The following is a 20,908-nucleotide window of genomic DNA, read 5'->3' as shown; positions in this document are numbered from 1 at the left end:
GAGCTGTAAATATAGCCACAGAGCCTGGTACTCTCCAGCACTTCAACAGTCCGATCAACTGGGCCTGGGGACAGCAACCTTTTGTGTGAAACTCCATGTAGCTGAAATCATAATCTAGTTATGACTTAGTATCTTCCTTTAACCATACAACACAGAATTCCCCCAATTTGATGTGCAGCCCAGAAAGCCTGGAGCCCCACCTGTGACAAGCCACAGCACGTGGAGCATCCATCACTCCTACAGGGCCCAGATCCTCACTTGAAACTTTTAGAAACTACCTTAGAAAGTCACTTCAAGGATCTGAAACCAGGAAAGAGGCTGAGTACCAACCAACAGGCAGCAACTGCTGAATCTTAAAATTCCTCTTTTCTGGCTTTCTATAACCTCTTCATTTTAAAAAGCTGCGTAATTTATCCACGGATGCACTCACACTGGTTGTCTAGGGAGTTAACAGTGCTTTGCTGTTCTAAATAATGCTGGGATAAACATCTTAGCACACGTAGTTTTTCCCCCAGTATTTTGGATTTGGGAGTTAGGGGGATCCTGGATTCCCAGAAGTGAAATAACTAAATAAATGTTCATGAGTCCTAAGGCCAAATTATTTTAAAATATTTAATGATTTATACCACTGCTGGAAAGAATGTAACAGTAATCATAAAAATGGAGTACATTATTCAAAGTATTAGATATGCCAGGAAGTATTACGTGCACTTTACATCTGCTATTTTATTCAGCCAGCAACTATAGCCCTTGAGTATTAATCACCTCCATCATCCAGATGAGGAAACTGCAAACTTTACCACACCATTCTTATGAAAATAATTTCACAATCATAACTGTGCCTCAGAGTTTTAATTTGTATCTCTTTAATTATTCTCAAAACTGGGCCCTTTTCTTGGCTAGCTTTTTTATAGGGCACGTGTGCACACACATGCATGCACATATTTCTTTTCTGAACTCTTTCTTACCACCCTTTGCTCACTTACTTTTGAGGTTTGCCTGTTTGCCAATTTCTATGCACTAGCCTCTATAATTAAAACACCTCTTACTCGGGTGTGGCACTCTGGGAGGTTTAGGAAGGAAGACTGCAAGTTTAAACTCAGGCTGGGCAACTTAGCTACTTGGTGAGAAGAGGTCCCAAAAACAAAGGTCTGGGGATGTAGCACCTTCAAAGGTCATGGGTTCAAGTCCCATGACTGAAAAAAAAAAGTTCGGGGCCAAAACATGCTGTAAATTTTCCCTAGGTGCTTTTTTTTGTGTGTACTGGAGGTCAAACTCAGGACCTTGTGCTCCCTAGGTGCTTTTTTTTTAGATCTATACAATTTGATAATTTTCTATAGTCAAAAATGTAATTCTAATAAACCTTAACAGTTTACAATTTCATTTCTGATTATAAAGCATTAGATATGGTAACTTCCTCTTCAAACGGTTGGTTCATATAATTTCTATGTTCATCTAGATAGTTTAATTAAAAATCAATACATCTGAATTTTGTTTAGTGTTTATGCTGTGCAGCAAAGTCTCAACATGCAGCAGTTACAGAAGAAATGAGACTCCATGCAAAGCACAGCATCTGGAAATTCTAGAAAGCCACACACCATCAGGATACAGGATGTTATCTGGTTGGCTACCAGATATGTAAGATACAAGAGTTTTTTAGAAAACCACAATGGAAAAAAATACCAACAATTAACTGCAAAATTGGAATTGGCCTAGTTTCTTGACATTATGTATTCTCCAGAAAATTACACAATAGCAAAATAAATCAACGTGAATGGTTCCTTTAACACTTCAGTCATAATTCGTAATAGCTAAATCTTGGAAGCAGCCTATATGTCCATCAACAGATGAATGGATAAAGAAAATGTATTTACGTGCCATGGAATATTACTCTGACACAAAGAAGGGTAAACTTCAAGTATCTGTAGGCAAATGGATGCACCTTGAGACCAGAATATTAAGTGAAATAAATCAGACACACAAGCTTAAGTATCACATGGTTTCTCTTATATGAGAAACCTAAAATATAAATAAAGAGTAAATAAAAGATAAATATAGGAAGTAGAGAGCAGTAGATATTTTTTAAATGGGAAGGGGATCAAGAGACGGGGGCAGAGGACTGGGGATTTAGCTCAGCAGTGCTGCACCTGCCTGGCAAGCACAAGGTCTTGAGTTTGATTCCTGTGTACCTCCACCAAAAAAAGGACAGAGATGGGGAGGGAGGAGAGGATGAAAAAAGAATTAAGATGAGTCATGCACATGTACCAATTTTCCACAATGAATGTGATCACTGTATATTGCAAACATGTACTAATAAAAAATGAAGAAATGAATGAGGAAAATAAGAGTGACTGAGCTTTTGTAATAAAACACAGTAAGAGGATATTGAACTTTAAGAATCATTCAAAGTATGCAGAGCTGTACAAGACCAACGAAGAACTTGGGACCTTAAACTTCACTGATGTTTTTGCTCTTTTCTGGTGCTTAGGGATCAAATCCCAGGTCTCCAGCATACTAGACAAGCAAACTATCACTGAACTATGCCCTCTCCTCCATATAGAGATTTTTACAAACATAGAGTAGCATTTACAGAAAGAGCTTTCATAGTATCAACTGCTTATGAGTTTTGTACAATGAAACAGTAATTTGGTATTTAGGGTACAAGATGGACCTCAGGTGAACTGATGGGGTGACCTAGCCTCTGCTATAAAACACCTCAACGCTGGGTATGACAGCACACACCTGTAATCCCAGCACTTTGGGAGACTGAGAAAGGAAAATTGCAAGTTTAAGCTCAGCCTGGACAACTTAGCAAGACCGTGTCTCAAAGCAAAAAATACTAAACATCCTGGGGATGTAGCTCAGTGCAAAGGCCCTGGTTCCATCCCTAGTACAAAAATAAATAAATAAATAAAAAGAGCTTCAACAATTAACCTAAAACTCTCTGAGGACTCTAATTTCTTTTCTTTCCTCATTTTCTGAAAAATACATTAATTCCTAACCTAGCTGTCATTATTTAGGATACTGAATCAGAAAACACTATTCATATTTGTTTTTTCCTTTCCTAAAATTCAGAAAGCTCTTCCTTTTCACAGATATTCAAGAGTGTCAAAAGCTAAGGAGTTAGATTATTGAATGCAAATTCACTAATAACTATTTATAAAATCCAAAACTAAATACATGAAAATAAATGTAATCACTACATTTTAATTGCGGTCTTTAAAAACATGGATCTTTATATGGAATATACTACGTATTAGAGAATTGTAAATAAACCAAACTTTCACAAAATGTTCCTCAGATTAACTAAATATATTTTAGAATTAAAAACAAAATGTATTTATTGTATGACTTTATAATCTCCATCGCAAGTGCTCTGAAATAGCCCCGTTTCTGGAAGGGTGCACAAAAGTCCTCCCTGAAGAAGTGGACCACACCGCACGCAGGCCACCAGTTTGGAGACACAGGCCCGCCATGCCCTCTGCCCCGCCCAGGGGCACAGCAGATGGCGGAGGCGGCCTGTTCACTCCACGATGCTGACCCTCCTTTCCAACCCAGCCCACAGCAGCGTCCCAGTTTGGACACAGCTCCACAGCCCACGTACCTGTGGTGCCCCCGACGGGCCGAGGCCGGGCCACCGATGGCATCTCTTCGGAGTAGGCCCCTCGGGCAGCAAAAGGGGCTTCCGCGGCCGCCTGTGGCTGGGGAGGGTCCGGGGGCCCCAGCTCAGAAGATGGCAGCAACCCAGGGCCAAAACCCGGCCTGAAAGCAAAGCACAGCGGGCATCACGACTCTGGGGTCTGACTAGGCTCCCCCTCGCCCCTCAGAATGAAGACTGCTCTCTGCTTAGCCAGCTCCTCTCCTGCTCCCTGGCCCTGAGTGTGTCGCATGAAGCTGGAAGACAGGGACCCTAACAAACTGCGCTGGGTGACTGAATCCATCCCTTCCAGTAAAAAGAAGCATAAAAAGGGATGTATTACTTCCTAGACCACAGGAAGGCACAGTCAAGTTCCAGGATCTGTTAACCACCAGGCCTGCCCCAACTCTGAGATTCTCAGTCCTGGCTGCACATTAACATCACCTGGGGGACTTAAAAAATACCGATGCCCACTCAGCACCCCACAGTCAAACAGAACCTCCAGTGCATCCCAGGCTTTTTTAGAAACTCTGTGCAATGGTCTGTCTGGCTGCCCATCAAAGCTGAAAACCAGCATTCTTTCTTAAGCAGGGTTTTTTAACTTTTTGATCTCAGAACACTTTAACATTACATAAAAATACATTGAGGAGCTGAGCACAGTGCACTCACTTGCAATCCCACCTACTCAGGAGGCTGAGGCAGGAGGATTGTAAGTTCAACCTAGCCTGACAATTTAAGGAGGCCCCTGTCTCAAAAAATAAAAAGGGCTGAGGATTTAGTTCAGGGATAGAGGCCCTTGGTACAAAAAACAAAATGAGGACTCCCAAGAGCATTTGTTTATATGGATTAGATCTATCAATATTTAATGTATTAGGCTTGGTGTGATGGCACATGCCTATAATCCTAGCACTTGGGAGGCTGAGGCAGGAGGATAAGTGCAAGTTTGAGGCCAGCCTGGGCTACAAAGTGAGTTCAAGTAAGACTGTGTCTTACAATTAAAAACAAACAAAAATACAAAAAAGTACTTTATTAGAAATTAAGCAAAATTTTAAATCTTATGTTAAAAATTCATTTAAAAATATGGGCCAAGCATGGTGGCACACAGCTGTAATCCCAGCACTCAGGAGGCTGAGGCAGAAGGACTGCTGCAAGTTCAAGGCCAGCCTGGATTACATAGTGATTTCAAGGTCAGCCAGAACTACACAGGGAGACCCTGTCTCAAAAAACCAAACAACAACAAACATATTATATATTAATGTTAACAATTTTTATGAACTTAACTATATTCTTCAACCCCTCTCCCCCAAAATTAGTGAAAAAAATGATCCTCACATATTTCATATTCAATCAGTTGGCATTTGTTATTTTAGGATGAAAATCTACTCTCACAGACACAGAATATGTTCTCAGAAACAGAAAGAATATAAGCCTTTTATGATAATATTCAAAAACATTTTTGTTCTTTTGATACCACACTAAAATGCAATGTTGAATCTAAGAAACAGCATCAAGAATTTTTCATACTCTGCTACATTAAACCCATTCCTTTGTCTTGCATTTTGAATGTGATCATTAACCCACTCACGATTTTACAGCATTTGTCGTCTGGAAAATGCCAGTTCACTGAGTTGTGAACCTCACTGGGTATTAATACATTCCACTTCACAGTATCAAGAAACCCCATTCGTTCTTGGCCCTACCTAGTGTCACCTGCTGCTCTCACCTAGTAAAGTCTGTAAGTATCAGCATGCCACCAAACCCATGGGGCTGACAAGTTTCCTAAATTGATTTTTTTCCTTGAAAGCTCAATTTCACCATGGCAACAAATACTGACTGTTGTTTTCCTTGAAGTAATGGGCTTACTTTAGTCATTTGTAAACCAGCATCTGCCAAACTCTGAAGTCTGCACAGCAATTTTGCAAAGTGTTTGTTCAAGTAAAAAGCAAGGAGGCAATTGGTTTGGTTATCTCAAGCACGCAAGGGCTTTCTTTGAAGAATCCATATTCAGCAGAAGTGCCTTATTCAGGTGGTGCTTCCTCTTTTATCACATAAAGACCCAAAGGCCTAGGATGAATAAAACCAATATTTATGTACGTATGTATGTATGTATGTCTTGCAATACAGGGAAATCAAACCCAGGGCCTTCACATTCAACTATGTATCCAGCCCTTTTTACTTTTTAAAATTTTTTATTTTGAGGCATGGTCTAAGTCACTAAGTTGCCCAGGCTGAGTTCAACTTGCAATTCTCCCTCCTCAGCCTCCCAGAGTGCTGGGATCATAGATGTGCGTCACTGAGCCCTGCTAAATTTAAGAATTTTTCGGGACTTCTTAAGGACATATCTATGGGAGACCAGATGCGAAAAATGAGGCCTAAGTGGCCTCCTCCGTGAGCACTGAGAAGGAGGAGGGCGTGCCAGAGTGCGGACACGCTGCAGGGAGAAGTAAAACACCTGAGGTAAAGCTGTTTGCCCAGAGAAGTACCGAGGAGGGTGGGAGACAGATGAACCCTGCAGAACTCTAATTGCTCATGCCCGTGTCTGAGCGAATGAAGCCAAGTGCGCCAGTCATTTGGGGCTCTGTGGTGAAGGGAGACACCCGCTCCCTGACCGCTCTGTCTCTCTGGTTTTCGTCCTTATCACCCCTTGGTCAGGTTCAAGCTTGTAGGCTGGTTCGGACACGTTAACCTAACTCTGGCTTTTTAAAAACTGCATTTGTACAGTGGTGATGTAGCCCATCACCGCTACCATGGGGGGCGACACCACCCGGATTCCTGCAGAGACACCAGGCTTTGACCCACCTTAGTGCAAACATCAACACTGATGAAAAAGGCAAATAAGGTATTAACATAATTGTGAAAACTTTTAACCTTGCAGACCCCATCAGGATCTCACAGCCCCTCTTAAGGGTCTGAGAACCCCACCCTCAAAATTACTCCTAAGAAACTCAAGAGTAAGAGATTATAGTCTATTACAGTTCTTTGCAATTAACAGATCCATCCAGCTGGATAAGGATGTAGATGGACGAGCATTCCTATCCTGGAACATTTCTCATAAGTCAAAACCTAGATGATCTGACCACTCTTTAAATAAGAGCCGCTGACTGAGCTGGACTCAGAAAGGGGTTTGCCATCCCTGACGGCAAATCTAGGAGTTCCCTCCTCAACCCAACCACAATTTCTAGCCCTCTCCTGCTACACTCACATCTCTTTTACCTTTCTTGTGTGCTCAGAGTTCAGTGCAATACAAACACTCTAGAATCTTTTGACATGGGTGATCATAAAATTTACCATCTAAATAAGAACATTTCGGAAAGTGACCATTATTTATACCTAGAAAGAACTGGACTAACTAGATCATAGGGTGTATCTGTGTTTTTGTTGTTGTTTTGTTTTGATTTGGGGTTTTTGACTGTTTTGCCTTTAGATGGGGGTCTCACTATGTTACCCTGGCCAGCTTGAACTCTAGGGTTCAGGAGATCCTCCTGCCTCAGTCTCCTGAGTTGCTGGGAGTGAAGGTGTGTGCCTCCATGCCCAGCCTGTCTTTATCTGTAACTTCTGCCCTTATCACCTAAACTAACCAGGACTCTTTTGCTTTTGTTCCTTTTGGGCCAAAGGTTATGCCTGGGTAGGAGAGGATGCAAACCCTTTTGAAATTCAGGGAGAATAAAGAAAAATGACAGAAAAAGGAAGGAGGAAGAAGGTAACAATCCTACTTTTGAGTGACTGAAAGGTCACTGAAAGGCTAGCTGAGTTTGATTTCTGAGATTCACTCTTTTTCTGAAAATCCATCTTTATGATGAACCAATTATTCACTGGGCAGCTCTATCTACACTGTCTCTATTCCGTTCCAGTGGTCTGTTGACACCTCACTGTCTTAACACTCTAGTTTATACTGAGAATAGTCCAATACCGTATTCTTCTTTCTCAAAGCCTTTCTCTTGGCTATTGTCAGAGCTTTATATTTTCTCAAAAAACAAACAAAGAAATAAGAAAAGATCCCTTTGGGAAACAATCCTACTTTAAATAGTATCTTTGACTCATATTTTCTGTCTGTTGCTTATACGCAGAAATAAAACAGTTTTGTAAACTGATCTTATATCTATTTACCTTGCAATTTTGTCCTGCTAGTTAGCCATCTAATAAATTCCCTTAATTCTACTATTTTGCTAGTTTATATTTTTATGAACTTTCTTCTGCTGCTTCATTTACTCTCTTTAACATCTTGAGGTGAAAGGTTAGATTGTTGATTTTTATCCATTTTCTTCCAAACAGATGCATTTCAGGCAACAAATTCCCCCTTACTCCCTGGAACACTGCCATAGCCGCACAACTATTGCTATATCCCACAGTGTTTCATTTTCATTATTACTCAGTTTAGAATGTGTCATAACCTCCACTGCGACTTTTCTCTTCAGTGCACTATAGGCCAAGGCAGAGATTTCTCCTGTCTGCCATTGCCAGAGCAGAGCTGAAATCCCAACTGCTTCCCTGCCTCTTCCATTATATCGAGAAAGCACACATCTCGGAGTTCTGCACATGCTCACGATGGTTAGAGACACAAGTTCACAAAACTAAAAAGATAGCAGCCCGTGTGAGAAAGTCACAATATATTTTGTTCAGAAAACTTCACCTTGGCAATGGGCCAGATGGGGGAGTCATTCCGTAGTCTTCATATCTCTGGAAGAAATTCAAAATAACATGAAGATTAGTATTCTATACTTATTATAAAGTGACAACAGCAAATGTATAAACTTTGAGGCTTGTAGGATCAACTTTCAGGACAATTATTTTCTCATTAAAACTTAGCATGTTACCAGGGCATTCAAGTAAGGCTCTGAGTTTCAGTTTGGAGAATTAAGCTACCAGGCTTTAAAAAACACAAAACGAAAGCTAGGGGTGGTGGCACCTGTAGTGCCAGCATTTAGGAGGCTGAGGCAGGAGAATCTCTTGAATCCATACATTTCAGACCACCTAGGGCAATACAGCAGACACCACTGCTCAATCCCCAGCACCACAAAAACAAAACAAAAAAACTATATAACTACTTTGTAGCTCTTTCCTTTTGTACAATATGACTAAAAATTTTAATAATAAGACAAGTTTTCTGCACCTGTTCAGCTCTCTGTGCTCCATTGTTATAAACCATATCTTCTGCTGAGAAGTGGTGTAAATGGCTACATGTAGCACAAAGGACTCCCTTACCACAGTCGCCAGATCCAGCAGGAGTCCACCAGCAACTTAAACACCCCCAGAAACTAACCCATCAAAAGCTGTAACCAGGTGTGGTGAAGCCTATAATCCCAGTACTCTGGAGGCTGAGGTAGGAGGATCTCAACTTGAGTCCCAGCCTGGATTGCAGAGCAAGACCTTCTAAAAAAAAAGACCCAAAATAACAAAAAAGTGGTACCATGTTTTAGAATTCTGTAAAAACAGGAAAGATGCAAAGAAAGCATGAAAGGCAAGTCAAATGGTTGTGCAGTCTCTGATGGGCCTGAGGTACGTACAGCAAGACAGGAAGGTCTACTTAGAAAAGGTCTCAGCTCAGGGGCCCAGAGCCGACCACTCGAGAGGGAATGAGGCTTTACTGCAGAAGCAGAACGTGAGCGGGCTGCCAGGCCCCCAATGCCTAACCAACTCCTCCTCTGTGCTGGCCAATGGTGCCAAATGTCATCAGCTGGGACAGAAAGACCCACGCGGTGATAGAAGGCACCTTGAAATCCACATTCCTGCATTTTGTTTTTTTTTTCTTCAGTCAGAAGAAGCAAATAAAGGGTGATCAGGTTTCTCCCAGCAACAAATGGTAACTCTAGCTCCATTCTAGCAACAACCTGAAAGGCACAGGCACAGACATTAGACACCAGAGGTCTGGTTTCCCACTAGGCCAAACTGCTATCGCTCTCACCAGACTACATCAGATGACACCAAAAATCCCAAGCGAGGAAACCACAGAGTAACAATGTTTACTAAGAAATCTTACTATGAGGGCCAGGGATTTAGCTCAGTGGTGCTGCCACCTGTCTTGCAAGTACAAGGTCCAGAGTTGGATCCCAAGTACCAAAAATAATAAAAATAATAATCTTACTATGAATTTGAATTCATGGTGAACATGGAAGATTAAGGCATGATGGTGGGACTCTGATCCTTGACACCCAAGCACCAGGAAAAGATAATAAAAACAGGAACACAAATCTGTCAGTAATTACTGCTCAAAACTCATCAGCAGAAACCTAACAAGCAAGGGAACAGACTCTTGCTAGAAATGGAGAAAAGTGGGGGCCCAGTGAAAAACGGGATGTTGGCAGCACAGTGTGACTACTGTTCCTGTTCCCTTAGAGAAGCAGGCTGTGGGGTGGCGGGGTTGGAAGAGGAGGGCCAAGGACAGAAGTGGGAGGCAGAGAGGAGCACCATTACAGGCCAGCAGGGTCCCTGCTCAGGCCCGAGGACCCACTGGGAAACCCAGGACTAAGTGAGAGGCCCTGGGCAGGTCCCCCTGCAATCACCCTTCACACACGCCTAAGGTCTCAGGCCCTCGGCACCCAGCCAACTCCACACCCAACAACTCTGCACCCCCTACCAGCCGCATCCAGCCCAGAGTCCTGCAGGCCTTGAGAAGCTACTGCAAAGCTCCTGGGGAGTGTGAAGGCTTGGGGAGTCAAGAGGATGCCGCACAGGCATCAGGGCTCTCTCTCTCCCTGTCAGTGTGAGGCCACACATCTCCTGCCCATCTTCTCACTGTCTACCCTGGGGTGTCTGGATGCTGGGCAACAAAATTAGAGATTTTTTAGCTTTAGCTACAGTAATTCTATGACGGTCAATTCAACCAGGACCTCCACGCTAAGAAATTATTCCTATGCCCCTGATCTGGGAAGACAGAAGCCAAAAGCTGGCCGTTTCCTCTGCCTCCTGCCATCCAACCACAACTTGATTTCAAATGTACCCACTTTACTTTCCTCCCTCCACTGGGCTGGAAGAAATGTACCCCTCATTTCTGAAGACGACTGTTCCACTGGCACTGGGGGCCATGGCCCCCTTTCCTGTGTCATCAGTTCTCCTCCATGCTGGCTCAGTGCCACCAACGATGCCACAGGAGAAGCCTTTCCAACTCACTCCCCAGTCCACCCACAGTGTCACACTAGGGCAGCCACCAACTTCACCCACACCATCACACCAGCTTCCTGTCCCCTGCCTCTGTTTTTGCACTCTGCCACCATCCTCTGTCTGAAACGGGACTGACCTGTCACCAAGGCCCCACAGCGTCCAGCTGTCACCCTCGGGATGAAGGGTAGGCTTGTCCTGTCCTGCCACCGCATCTCACCAGGTTCACTGGCCCCTCTGTACTGGTCATCTGGAACTGATTCCACGGCAGGGAAGTCACCATGGATGGTGGTTAACGTCACAAACCACTTGACCGGGCCACAGCACACCTGGATAGCTGGCTACGCTGTATCTGTGCGTGTCTGGGAGGTGTTTCCGGACGAGATCAGCATTTGGATTGGTGGACTTAGTAAGGCAACTGGTGCTCCCAGTGTGAGCAGGCTTCACCCAACCCATCGAGGGCCCAAATGCAATCAAAAGGCCAAGAAAGGTTCACCCTCCGTCTGACCTGGGTTGGGACCTCAAACTTCTCCTGCCCTTGGAGATTCTGGTCCTCAGGCTTTCAGATTCAGGTTGGAATCTGGCTCTCAGACCTTACGATGGCACCACCAGCCCTCCTGGCTTTCCAGTTTGCAAGAGCAGATCATGGTGGTCCTCAGCCTCCACAGTCATGGGAGCCAGTTCCTCATTATCAGTCTTTCTCTAGCTCACGAGTTCCCATTTCCCCTTTCTCCCTTTCTCCACACACTTGTTATTGGTTCTATTTCTCTGGAGAACCCTGGACAACGATGCGCATTTCTGGGAAGAAGTTTTTAACAGCTTTATTGAGTTATAACTGACATACAATAAACTGCACACATTTAAAAAATACAAGCTTATCAGTTTTGACATGTCTATACCAGTAGGGGCGAACTTGGGGCAAGCAGGCTGCAGCAGGCTGTCTGTTATCACTGAAAGCTCTGAAAGTTTCGCCATCACTGGTATCTTCACACAAGCCACCACTACAATCAAGATAATGAACACATCCATCACCCCCAGAGTTTCCGGGTACCCCTCAAAATCCCTCCACGCCATGCCTGTCTCTCACCTGTGGCCCCTGCCTGGGCAACTCTGATCTGCCGTCTGTCACAGTAGATTTTTCATTTTCTAGAACTGTCTATAAATGGAATCATATACCATACATTCTTTTCCTTTATTCTGGCTTTTTCCACTCAGCCTAATTATTTTGAAATCCAATCATGTTTTGTGTATGTCAATAATTCACTTTTATCACTGAGTAATATTCTATTATATGGATACAACACAGGTCTATCCACACACCAGCAGATGAGCATTTTGGTTGTGTCCAATGTCAGTCTATTACAAAGTTGTTACGATGTAGAAGTCTGAAAAATGTTGCATTTCTCCTGGGTAAATACTTAGGAAGCTAATGGCTAGTTCACATGTTTGGTGTATGTTTAACTCTTTAAGAGACTGCCAAACTGGTTTTCGATGAGGCTTTGTTGATTTACATTCCCGCCAGCAGTTGGTGCGTATTTCAGTTCCTCAGATTGTTGTCAACATTTGGCGTGGTCAGGCTTAGGCATTTTAAACACGCCGACAGGTGTGAAGTCCATTGGTCTACCTCACTGCAATTCACTTTGCATTTCCCTAAGAAACTACTGATGCGAGGCATCTCTTCATTTGCATATTTCCTATAATCATCTGTTCCTTATATCTTTTTTGGTGAAGTTTTTATTGGGCTATTTGTATAATTTAAATCTTCTTTAATTTGCTGAGATTACATTTATGGCCTGGAATATGGTCTTTTTTAGTACAAGTTCTGTATACTGTTGAAAGATTATACATTCTGCTCTTGTTGTGAAGAATGCTTTTTGCAAGAGAATTAGTCTTTGCTATCTTACAGACTTTCCGTGTTATCTGTTCCACTGGTTTCAAGAGAGAGAATCTGACATCTCCAACTATAACTGTGGATTTCTTTCTACCTGTGGTCCTACTGGGTTTTGCTTCATGTATTACCAGGCACAGAAACATTTAAGATACTGTGTTTTCCTGAACTGACTACCTTACTACAATGATTATTTATTTGTATGCTTGGACCTTGCTCCTTATACAATCTGACATGCTCTGCCCATTCACAGAGATATTTAGATCCTTCACATTTAATGTGATTATTGACAGAGCTGGATTTAAATGAACCATTTTGATATCTGTTTTCCATTTTTTTTCATCCATTTTCTGTTCCCTTTTTCTTCTTTCTTTAGGCTTTTTTTTTTTTTTTTTTTCCTTTTTACACAGTGTCTTGCTAAGTTGTCTGAACTGGGCTCAAATACTCTCCCGCCTCAGCCTTCCAGGGAATACAGGTGTGTACATGCCCAGCTTACAATTTTATTATGACTCATTTATTGGTTTATAAACTAATAATGCACTTTTAGGTTTATGTTACATATTTTCCCTTACCATAGTCTACTACTGGGCCCTATTATTCCACTTTATGTACAGCATGACACTGAAACAGAAACTTCAATCTCTCCCCTCTTGGGCTGTGTATTGTTTTCATACATTTCACTTATATATTAGAAGCCTCACAATATATTGTTATTACTCTTATTTTGAACAGTCAATTATCTTTTTAAAAGCTTTAAATAATGAAGCAAGTTTTTGTTTTGTGTTGTTTTGGTACCAGGGATCAAATTCACGGCCTTGAGCTTGCAAGGCAGGCACAGCACCACTGAGCTAAATCCCTGGCCCTGAAGAAAGTTTTTTAAAAAATAATTACCCACATATTTACCTTTCTAGGGCTCTTCATTCATGTGCGCCAAGTCTTCCTCTAGTATCATTTTACTTCTGCCCTGGCGACTCACTGTAACATTTCTTACAGTGTAGGTCTGTTGGTGATGTGCTCTTTCAGCTTCCTATGGTGAAAACTCTTTATGTCACTTTAGTTTTTGAAAGCTGTTTTGGCCGGATATAGAATCTAGGATGACCATACTTTCTCTTCAGCTCTGTATGGTTTGCTGCCCCTGCATCAGCCTGTGGATAATGAGAATCCTGCTGCCTTCCTTATCTTTCTTCCACTGTATTTGCGGTGTCCTTTTTCTCTGGCTGTTTTGTTTTTGTTTGTTGTTTCATTTGGTTTGGTTTGGTACTGGGGATTGAACTAGGACCTTATGCTTGGGAGGCAGGCAGCAGCACCACTGAGCTAAATCCCCAGCTCTCTCTGGCTGTTTTCAAGATCTTTAGTATTTGTCCTAAGCAATAGGATTATGATGTTTCTTGGTAGAGTTTTCTTCTCGTTTCTCGTGTGCTGGGTTCATCTAGCCTTATAGATCTGTGGATTTACAGTTTGTATGAAATTTGGAAAACTTTCAACCATTTAAAAAAATACATTTCATTGTGCATATTTGAGATTTTGTAACATGATGTTATATGACACACACACACACACACACAGCAAAACAGCTAACAGAGTGAAGCAAATTAACCTATCTATCATCTCACAGAATTACTTTAGTGAAGAGCAGCTAAAATATATTTAGGAAAAAATCTCTAATAAAATATCTTATTGGGGCAGAGGATTTAGCTCAGTGGTGTTACCACCTGCCTCACAAGCGCAAGGTCCCAAGTTCAATTCCCGGTACCAAAAAAAAAAAAAAAGAACCAAAACCTTAATGTCATCTCCTACTGTATTAGATCACTTTAAAAAAAAAAAAAAAAAAAAAAGAACCAAAACCTTAATGTCATCTCCTACTGTATATTAGATCACTAGATTCATTCATCCTATGTAGCTGCTACTTTGTATCCTTGAAACTATACTTTCCATTTCCTATAGTCTCCCATCCCATAACCAGTTTTACTCTGTATCAGATGACCTTTTTTACTTTTTTGAAAGGTATGTCATCATTTTAATGATGTAGGCCTTTGGCAATAGACTATCTCCTCTGTGTCCATCACAATGTTTCTATGATGAGTGACAAACAGAAATAAATCACAATTTCATACTAAAAATGATCAGAGCCTTGATTTCTCCACTAGAAACTTAATGTACAGGGGAAATGAGGAGGTAAGGGAGGGGTAAGGATGGAAAATGACCAAGATATGTTATATGCACGTACCACTTCCCCCCAAACAAACCTCAATGTGCTAACACAAGAAAAAAATAAACTACACACAGCTCAAGATTCCACATGCAACATCTTCAATCACAGGCCAAGGCCTCACATTTGGAGCTGGAGCCTCATCCCTGGCCTAGCCAGGATGGCCTGGGCTCAAAATACTGACAGCCACAGGTGCTGCCTTAAGTGTCTTGAGGGCAGGGAAGAGCTTGGTGCACAAAGCTGGGGGCAGCCTACCTCCCCACTCCTGAGTAAGGATCTGCCCACCTGGCTCTTCCGCAATCACCATGAAAGGCAAAAGTTCTGAATGGATTCAGGACATCAAGGCAGCCATGACAGTGCAACTAAAGACACTCACAAAAGAGAACTTCCAAAACTGCTTCAGCAAGTGCTAAGGACGATGAGGTAAGCACGTTCAAAGCAAGAGGGAGGAAGGATTTTGAGGGGGATTAATGGCAATGTGTCTTTTACTGGAATTTTTAAAATATAAGCACCCAAAACATTTTTTATTATGCCTTGTACTGTGTTTTTATCCACTTATTGACTGATAGACACTTAGGTTGTTTCCATATATTGGTTTTGTGAATAATGATACAGTGATCATGGAAAATGGTAATTGTGTCTCCTTTGGGCATACACCTAAGAAAGAGAACTACTAGGTACCATGGCAGATCTATTTTTCATTTCTTTTGAAGCCTTTGTAATGGCTATTAATCTACTTTCCTACTAACAGTACGCTAGGGTTCCCTTCGCTCTGTGTCAATGCCAATTGACAATTTCTTATCTCTTATCTTTTTGACAATGGCCATCCTAGTAATGATGTCATTTTCTTTCTTCTTTGCTTTTACTGAAGAGACCATCCTTTCTGGTTAGCTTTGACATCACAACATTACCCATTTACCTATTGGATTCTGATATTTTTGTTTCTATAAATATTCTTGAGCTTTGTTTGGGTTCAGGTTTTATGCTTTGTTAAACAGAATCTGAGCAATTTTAATCTGGGGCTAATGCTCCCCCTGCTGTGAGCGGAACTCTTCTGAATACCTGATGTTCTGCGAATTATGAAATCTTCCATTCTGACTGGTAGGAAAGTCTGCTGCCATAACAAAATACCATCAAATATGTGACTTAAGCAACTGGAAAGTCCTAAACAAATGTTTGGGCAGGGACCAGTTTCTGGTGAGGGCTGAGGTAGTGTCATTATAAGGTAGAAAGGGAGCACCAGGGTTTCTTCCTCTTCACATGAGGGCAACAGATCCTTCAGATCAGGGTTCCACATTTATAGCTCTTGAACCCTAATAACCTCCTTAAAGGCCCTGTCCCAATACAGTCACATGTGAGTTGTGGATTCCATATCTGACTTGGGAGAGCAACAGCTCAGTTTGCATCGAGAGCTTATTCCCAGGACTGTGTGAGCTCTGAGGACTGTTTCCTCTACTCTTTCAGATGTTCCTTTCTCCCATCTTGTGTAGTTCCCTCACCCATGACTGCTCAGCACACCAATGACAGCTCTCTGCAGATACCTTCTCAAGCATCCATCTGCTCTCCCACTGCTTGCCAGTGAACTCCAGCTGTCTTTCCTTCCTGGACCTTCAATTCCACCTGGGCCCACTTCTCTACACAGTGGCTTGAAACTCTCCCAACAGAAATTGGAACAATGGTAGAAGTCAACTCACTTTCCAGTAATCCTTGTCCTTTGCTGCCTAACAGTCAGAGTCATAAAGACCCATATATTTCATCCAGTTTTTCCAATCTTTCAAGAAGGAAGTAGAACCAGACTCTGTTCCTCCATGTCCTCTAGGAGTTTGTTGTCCGATGTTCTTTGTGTGTCTCTGCCGCGTTTCCCACTTTCTGAAATATTCTTCTTTAACTGAAAACAATTATCCTTTAGACTTCTACTTGGATACCATCTTGTCCAGAAGCCCTTCCTCAACTCTTCAAGACTTGGCTAGGTGCTCCTATACCCTGCTGGCACAGCACTGGCCACAATGCAGTGGAGCTACTGTGTGGGCTGCTCACACAGCCTCCCCAGGAACACAACACCACGGTGTCCACACGACCCAACCACCAGAGGGTTCTGAACACAGCAGGGCTCCATGAATATGTGTGGACACTGGATAAATAAGAGAAGCTTAAAGTGACCAGACAGCAGCTATCTCCACACCTGTTTTATCACTGAATTTTTTTTTTCTGTATCATCAATTTCCTCAAAGATTATAAGCTACCAGTTGCCATCTTGGACTAGGGACTATTTATTATTGGACCAAGCTGCACTTTTCTATTAAAACCAATAATTGATTAGATTTAACAGTATCTACCCCTGCAGGGTAGCAATTATCTACATCCCAGGCATTAGGCCTCCCATACCTTGAGGGAAACAATCTACTACTAAGGACCTTCTTTGAAAATTCAAACCAATTTCAGGGATCTGAATTTTTAAAATATATATTTATTGCCATCCAATTCCACCTCAATAAAGATAACAAAATCAAGGGCCGGGGATTTAGCTCAGTGGTTCTTGCACCTGCTTTGCAAGTGCAAGGACCCGAGTTCAATCCCTAGTACCAGGAAAAAAAAAAAAAGATACCAAAATCAGAGCCACTACAAGCCTTCTTCACTAATAATTTAAATTGTGACTTATTAACTTCTCTCTGGAGTCAATAAGTCATACTTAAGTTGTTCAATTCCCTCTCTTTTAAAATTATCAAAAATCATACGAACTTTTCTTCCTTGACTTTCTTCTCTGTCTTAAGAAGGTAAATTTGAAAAGACTGACTAAACATGAGAAACAAAAAGGACAACAGAGGAAGATGAAACGTTGAAAGGTCAGCTCCCAAACGGGAGGCTGACATTTCCCAATGGCTGTCCTTGTGGACTCCCAGAGCCTCAGGTGCCCCTCCAGGCCCAGGTGGTCACACAAGAAGCTAAATTCTGTCGGCACATTCTCCACTGTTCCTTTGAGGGAGACAGAACTGAGAATATGTTTTGAATTAATCACCTGCACTTCCTGACAGTGCCGGGGAGCCAGGACGATGCTTCCACAAAATCCCTCTGCACCCCTCAAAGAACAAGACAGCAACGCTGCATAACAGGCTGCAGCCAACATTATAGAAGATGCTGAAAACAGAGCTCTAATTCCAATCCCATGCAATGAAGTCCTCCAGGTGGGTAGCAACTCCAGCCCCATGCCCCGCAGAGCCTGCAGAAGGGCAGTACTCACGCTGCAGGCGTTGCTGGCTGTCTGTGCAGGGCTGTAGAAGGACCCCCACTGGGCGGCTCGCCTGTCTTCCCGGGATGGGGTGCTGTTCATGGGCAGGCCGGCTGGGACTCCTGGGCCAGAGGCATTGGGGGGCTGGCTGCTGGGGGCCACGAGGGCGAAGGCGTCGTCCAGGAGGGAGTGCATGGTCTGGCGGGCCTCCTCGATAGACGGCTGGGGCGGGATGTACTGCGAGGCTGGGAAGGGGAGGCCTGGGTACCTGGCCAGGTCGGTGGAGGATGGCGGTGTCTGCACCTCAGCAGGGAGGTCGGGGTCCGACTGCAGCGGGGAACAGCAGAGGGAAGAAAGAGACGTGAGCTCCTGTGATAACTCTAAAACAGAGCTCTAAGGCCAAAGTGGAGTTTACAATTTTCCTGACATTTAGGAAAAAGCTAATCATCAGAATTTTGAAATGACAGCTGCAAAATTTGTATTTCATTTTAAGAGGGGTAATGCCTTTAATTAGGAAATAGTCAACAATTTCTTTCTAGCAAAACTCAACTAACTGAAATGTATTTTAGGACCTAGAAGTAACATTTCTACTGAAAGTCTAGGCACCAGAAAACATGTTTCAAAGTAAATGCTTCAAAAAACCTACTAAACATCGCATGGATATAAAAATGTATCTATCACACTCTGTGCACTGTGAGCAGTAAAAAAACGAACTGGGGTGGAGCCAGTGATAAAGCACTTGCCTAGCATAAGCAAAGCCCTGGGTTCAATCCCCAGCACCACAAAAACAAAACAAAACAACAAAACAAAAGTGCCCTACATATCTCTAAAAGCAGTCACTATAATAAAACTACTATGTGTATTAACAATGATAATACCTACCGACTACGGCAGCTATTTTATTATTCAGAAACCATTTGTCTTTAAAAGAGTGGCATCTCTGGGCAACATGAGCCATTAATAAAGGTTTAAACTGTTGTACATTCACTGTTTAAGAGGCAAGAATATAAGCCACAATTAAGTTTGTAAAATCTTATTTCCTGCTCTCCCACCAGGAGCCACCATCGCTCCAGTGCCAGGAGGGCCTGCTTGGACCCCGACCCACCGCAGGAAGGATGGCCACGTCCTCTCCAAACGGGAGCCACCATGGCTCCAGTGCCAGGAGAGCCTGCTTGGACCCTGACCCACCGCAGGAAGGATGGCCACGCCCTCTCCAAACGGGAGCCACCATCACTCCAGAGCCAGGAAGTTAGCCCCTACAACTCCCTCAACTCCCCCACCCCCACAGGCACTCTCAGACCTCCTGATTGTGCCAGTCTTTGGGCCTGCTCTGCAGAGGCAGAGGTGGTCATAAAGGGTATTTTTCTGAGCTCCCAACTTTGAACATCTTTAAAGAAAGGGCATGGGAAACCTGTAGTAGAACGCTGTGGAGTTCAACCATTCAGGAGGTCAGGGAACTCAATCTGGCCTTGCAGCCCAAGGTCAGTCTGCATCGTGGGGTTCTGCCATCAGCTAGCTGAGATCAGCGGTCTTGGTTCTGCACATGGCTGCGCATGTTGTGTATTATGACAGCAGAGATACAGTCTGAAAGAGGCCCTTCAAATCCTTTTTTTTTCTTTTTCTCATTCCACTCTGCAAACTCTTTCTTTCTGTCCTCTTTCCCCAACTCAGTCTCTTGCTCCACCATATTATCCCTCATCTCCCTTTCTGTCTCTGCTCCTGCCCTAACTCAGATTTCTTCTTTTATCATTTTTTCTCTTTTCTTTATGTTCTTTTCTTCTGTCATTTTACCTCACACAGGGGTCAGTGGTTTCAAGGGAAAGTGAGCCCCTATTACTGTTAAAGAGATATATTCTTGTCCTCACACTTCTACTCTGTCTATCCCTTTCGAATTTAACAGTTTCCTGAACACTGTGTGGTCATTCTATGTCCTCTGGCTTCACCTGAAACCTTCTCCAACTCTTTCACTTATCTACTCCTCTCGTACTAGCTCTGTCTGATGCCCCATCCTAAATGGTAAATACACTATGTTGAAAAGTTTGTTCACTGCTTCTTGTTTTGGACTGCTTCTTGATTTCAATTTAATTTACATGGTTTAAGGGTGATAGACTAGTGACTACCACAAGTGGTCATTTTGCAAGTTGTGCTTGATCATATTGTGTTGCTGATTGTATCAGTGGGGATAAAGGATTGTGGTTGATTAGATGAGCTGTTTTCTCTGACGTTATGAAGATGAGAATGTCTGTGGGTCATTAGAGACCCAGAAGCTAGGGCACAACTGTATCAGGAAGATTTGGGTAATAACCCAGAGATTAAACCAAGGACAGCCCGACAACAAAAATAAAAATGAGAAAACACTTAAGCAAGATACAGAGACAGACTTCCAATTTACCAATGGCAAACAGTAGGGCAAATGAGGATTAAAAGGCCAATAGTGAACCACCAGGACACCCTGAACTCAAAGGACAGGAAGTAACAAAACAGATCAATCGGGCTCTAGAAAAATTCAAAACAGAAATAATTTCCCAGATAACCATAGAGATGGTGAGCAAAATCAAAGTCATGATTCGAGACTCTAGAACAGAAACTCACAAAAAAATAGATGAGCTCAGGACTATAATAGAAGCCATGAAGGCTTAGCATAAGAAAGAAATTGAAACAATAAATGCCCAACATAGGAAAGAAATGGAATCCATAAAACACATTCAAACAGATATCCAGGAGATTAAACACTCCATTGAAAGTGTACCCAACAGAATAAAAGAATGCGAAGATAGACTCTCAAATATAGAAGATAAGATTGCAGTCAGTGATCATGAAAAGAGAGGTCTCTTAAAAACAGTAAGGGATCAT

The 20,908-nt window shown here is 42.6% G+C and overlaps 1 protein-coding gene across 3 annotated transcripts in view; it reads right to left on the bottom strand.

Annotated features, from left to right (window-relative positions):
- Kiaa1549 (KIAA1549 ortholog) overlaps window positions 1-20,908 on the bottom strand; it is a 140,841-nt gene that overhangs the window by 8,627 nt on the left and 111,306 nt on the right. For all 3 annotated transcript variants that reach the window (XM_033764510.1, XM_033764511.1, XM_033764512.1), the window contains exons 16-18: window positions 18,068-18,382; window positions 8,268-8,314; window positions 3,605-3,762 (exon numbers count right to left, since the gene is read on the bottom strand). In XM_033764510.1, coding sequence (XP_033620401.1) covers window positions 3,605-3,762; window positions 8,268-8,314; window positions 18,068-18,382 — 520 coding nt within the window. The remainder of the gene's footprint in view (window positions 1-3,604; window positions 3,763-8,267; window positions 8,315-18,067; window positions 18,383-20,908) is intronic.

This window comes from Fukomys damarensis, unplaced genomic scaffold (assembly GCF_012274545.1).
Source record: "Fukomys damarensis isolate Sample0158 unplaced genomic scaffold, DMR_v1.0_HiC HiC_scaffold_16, whole genome shotgun sequence".
In the NCBI taxonomy this organism is placed as follows: domain Eukaryota; kingdom Metazoa; phylum Chordata; class Mammalia; order Rodentia; family Bathyergidae; genus Fukomys; species Fukomys damarensis.
Note: the sequence above shows the minus strand (reverse complement) of the source record. Positions and strands in the feature narration are given on the sequence as shown.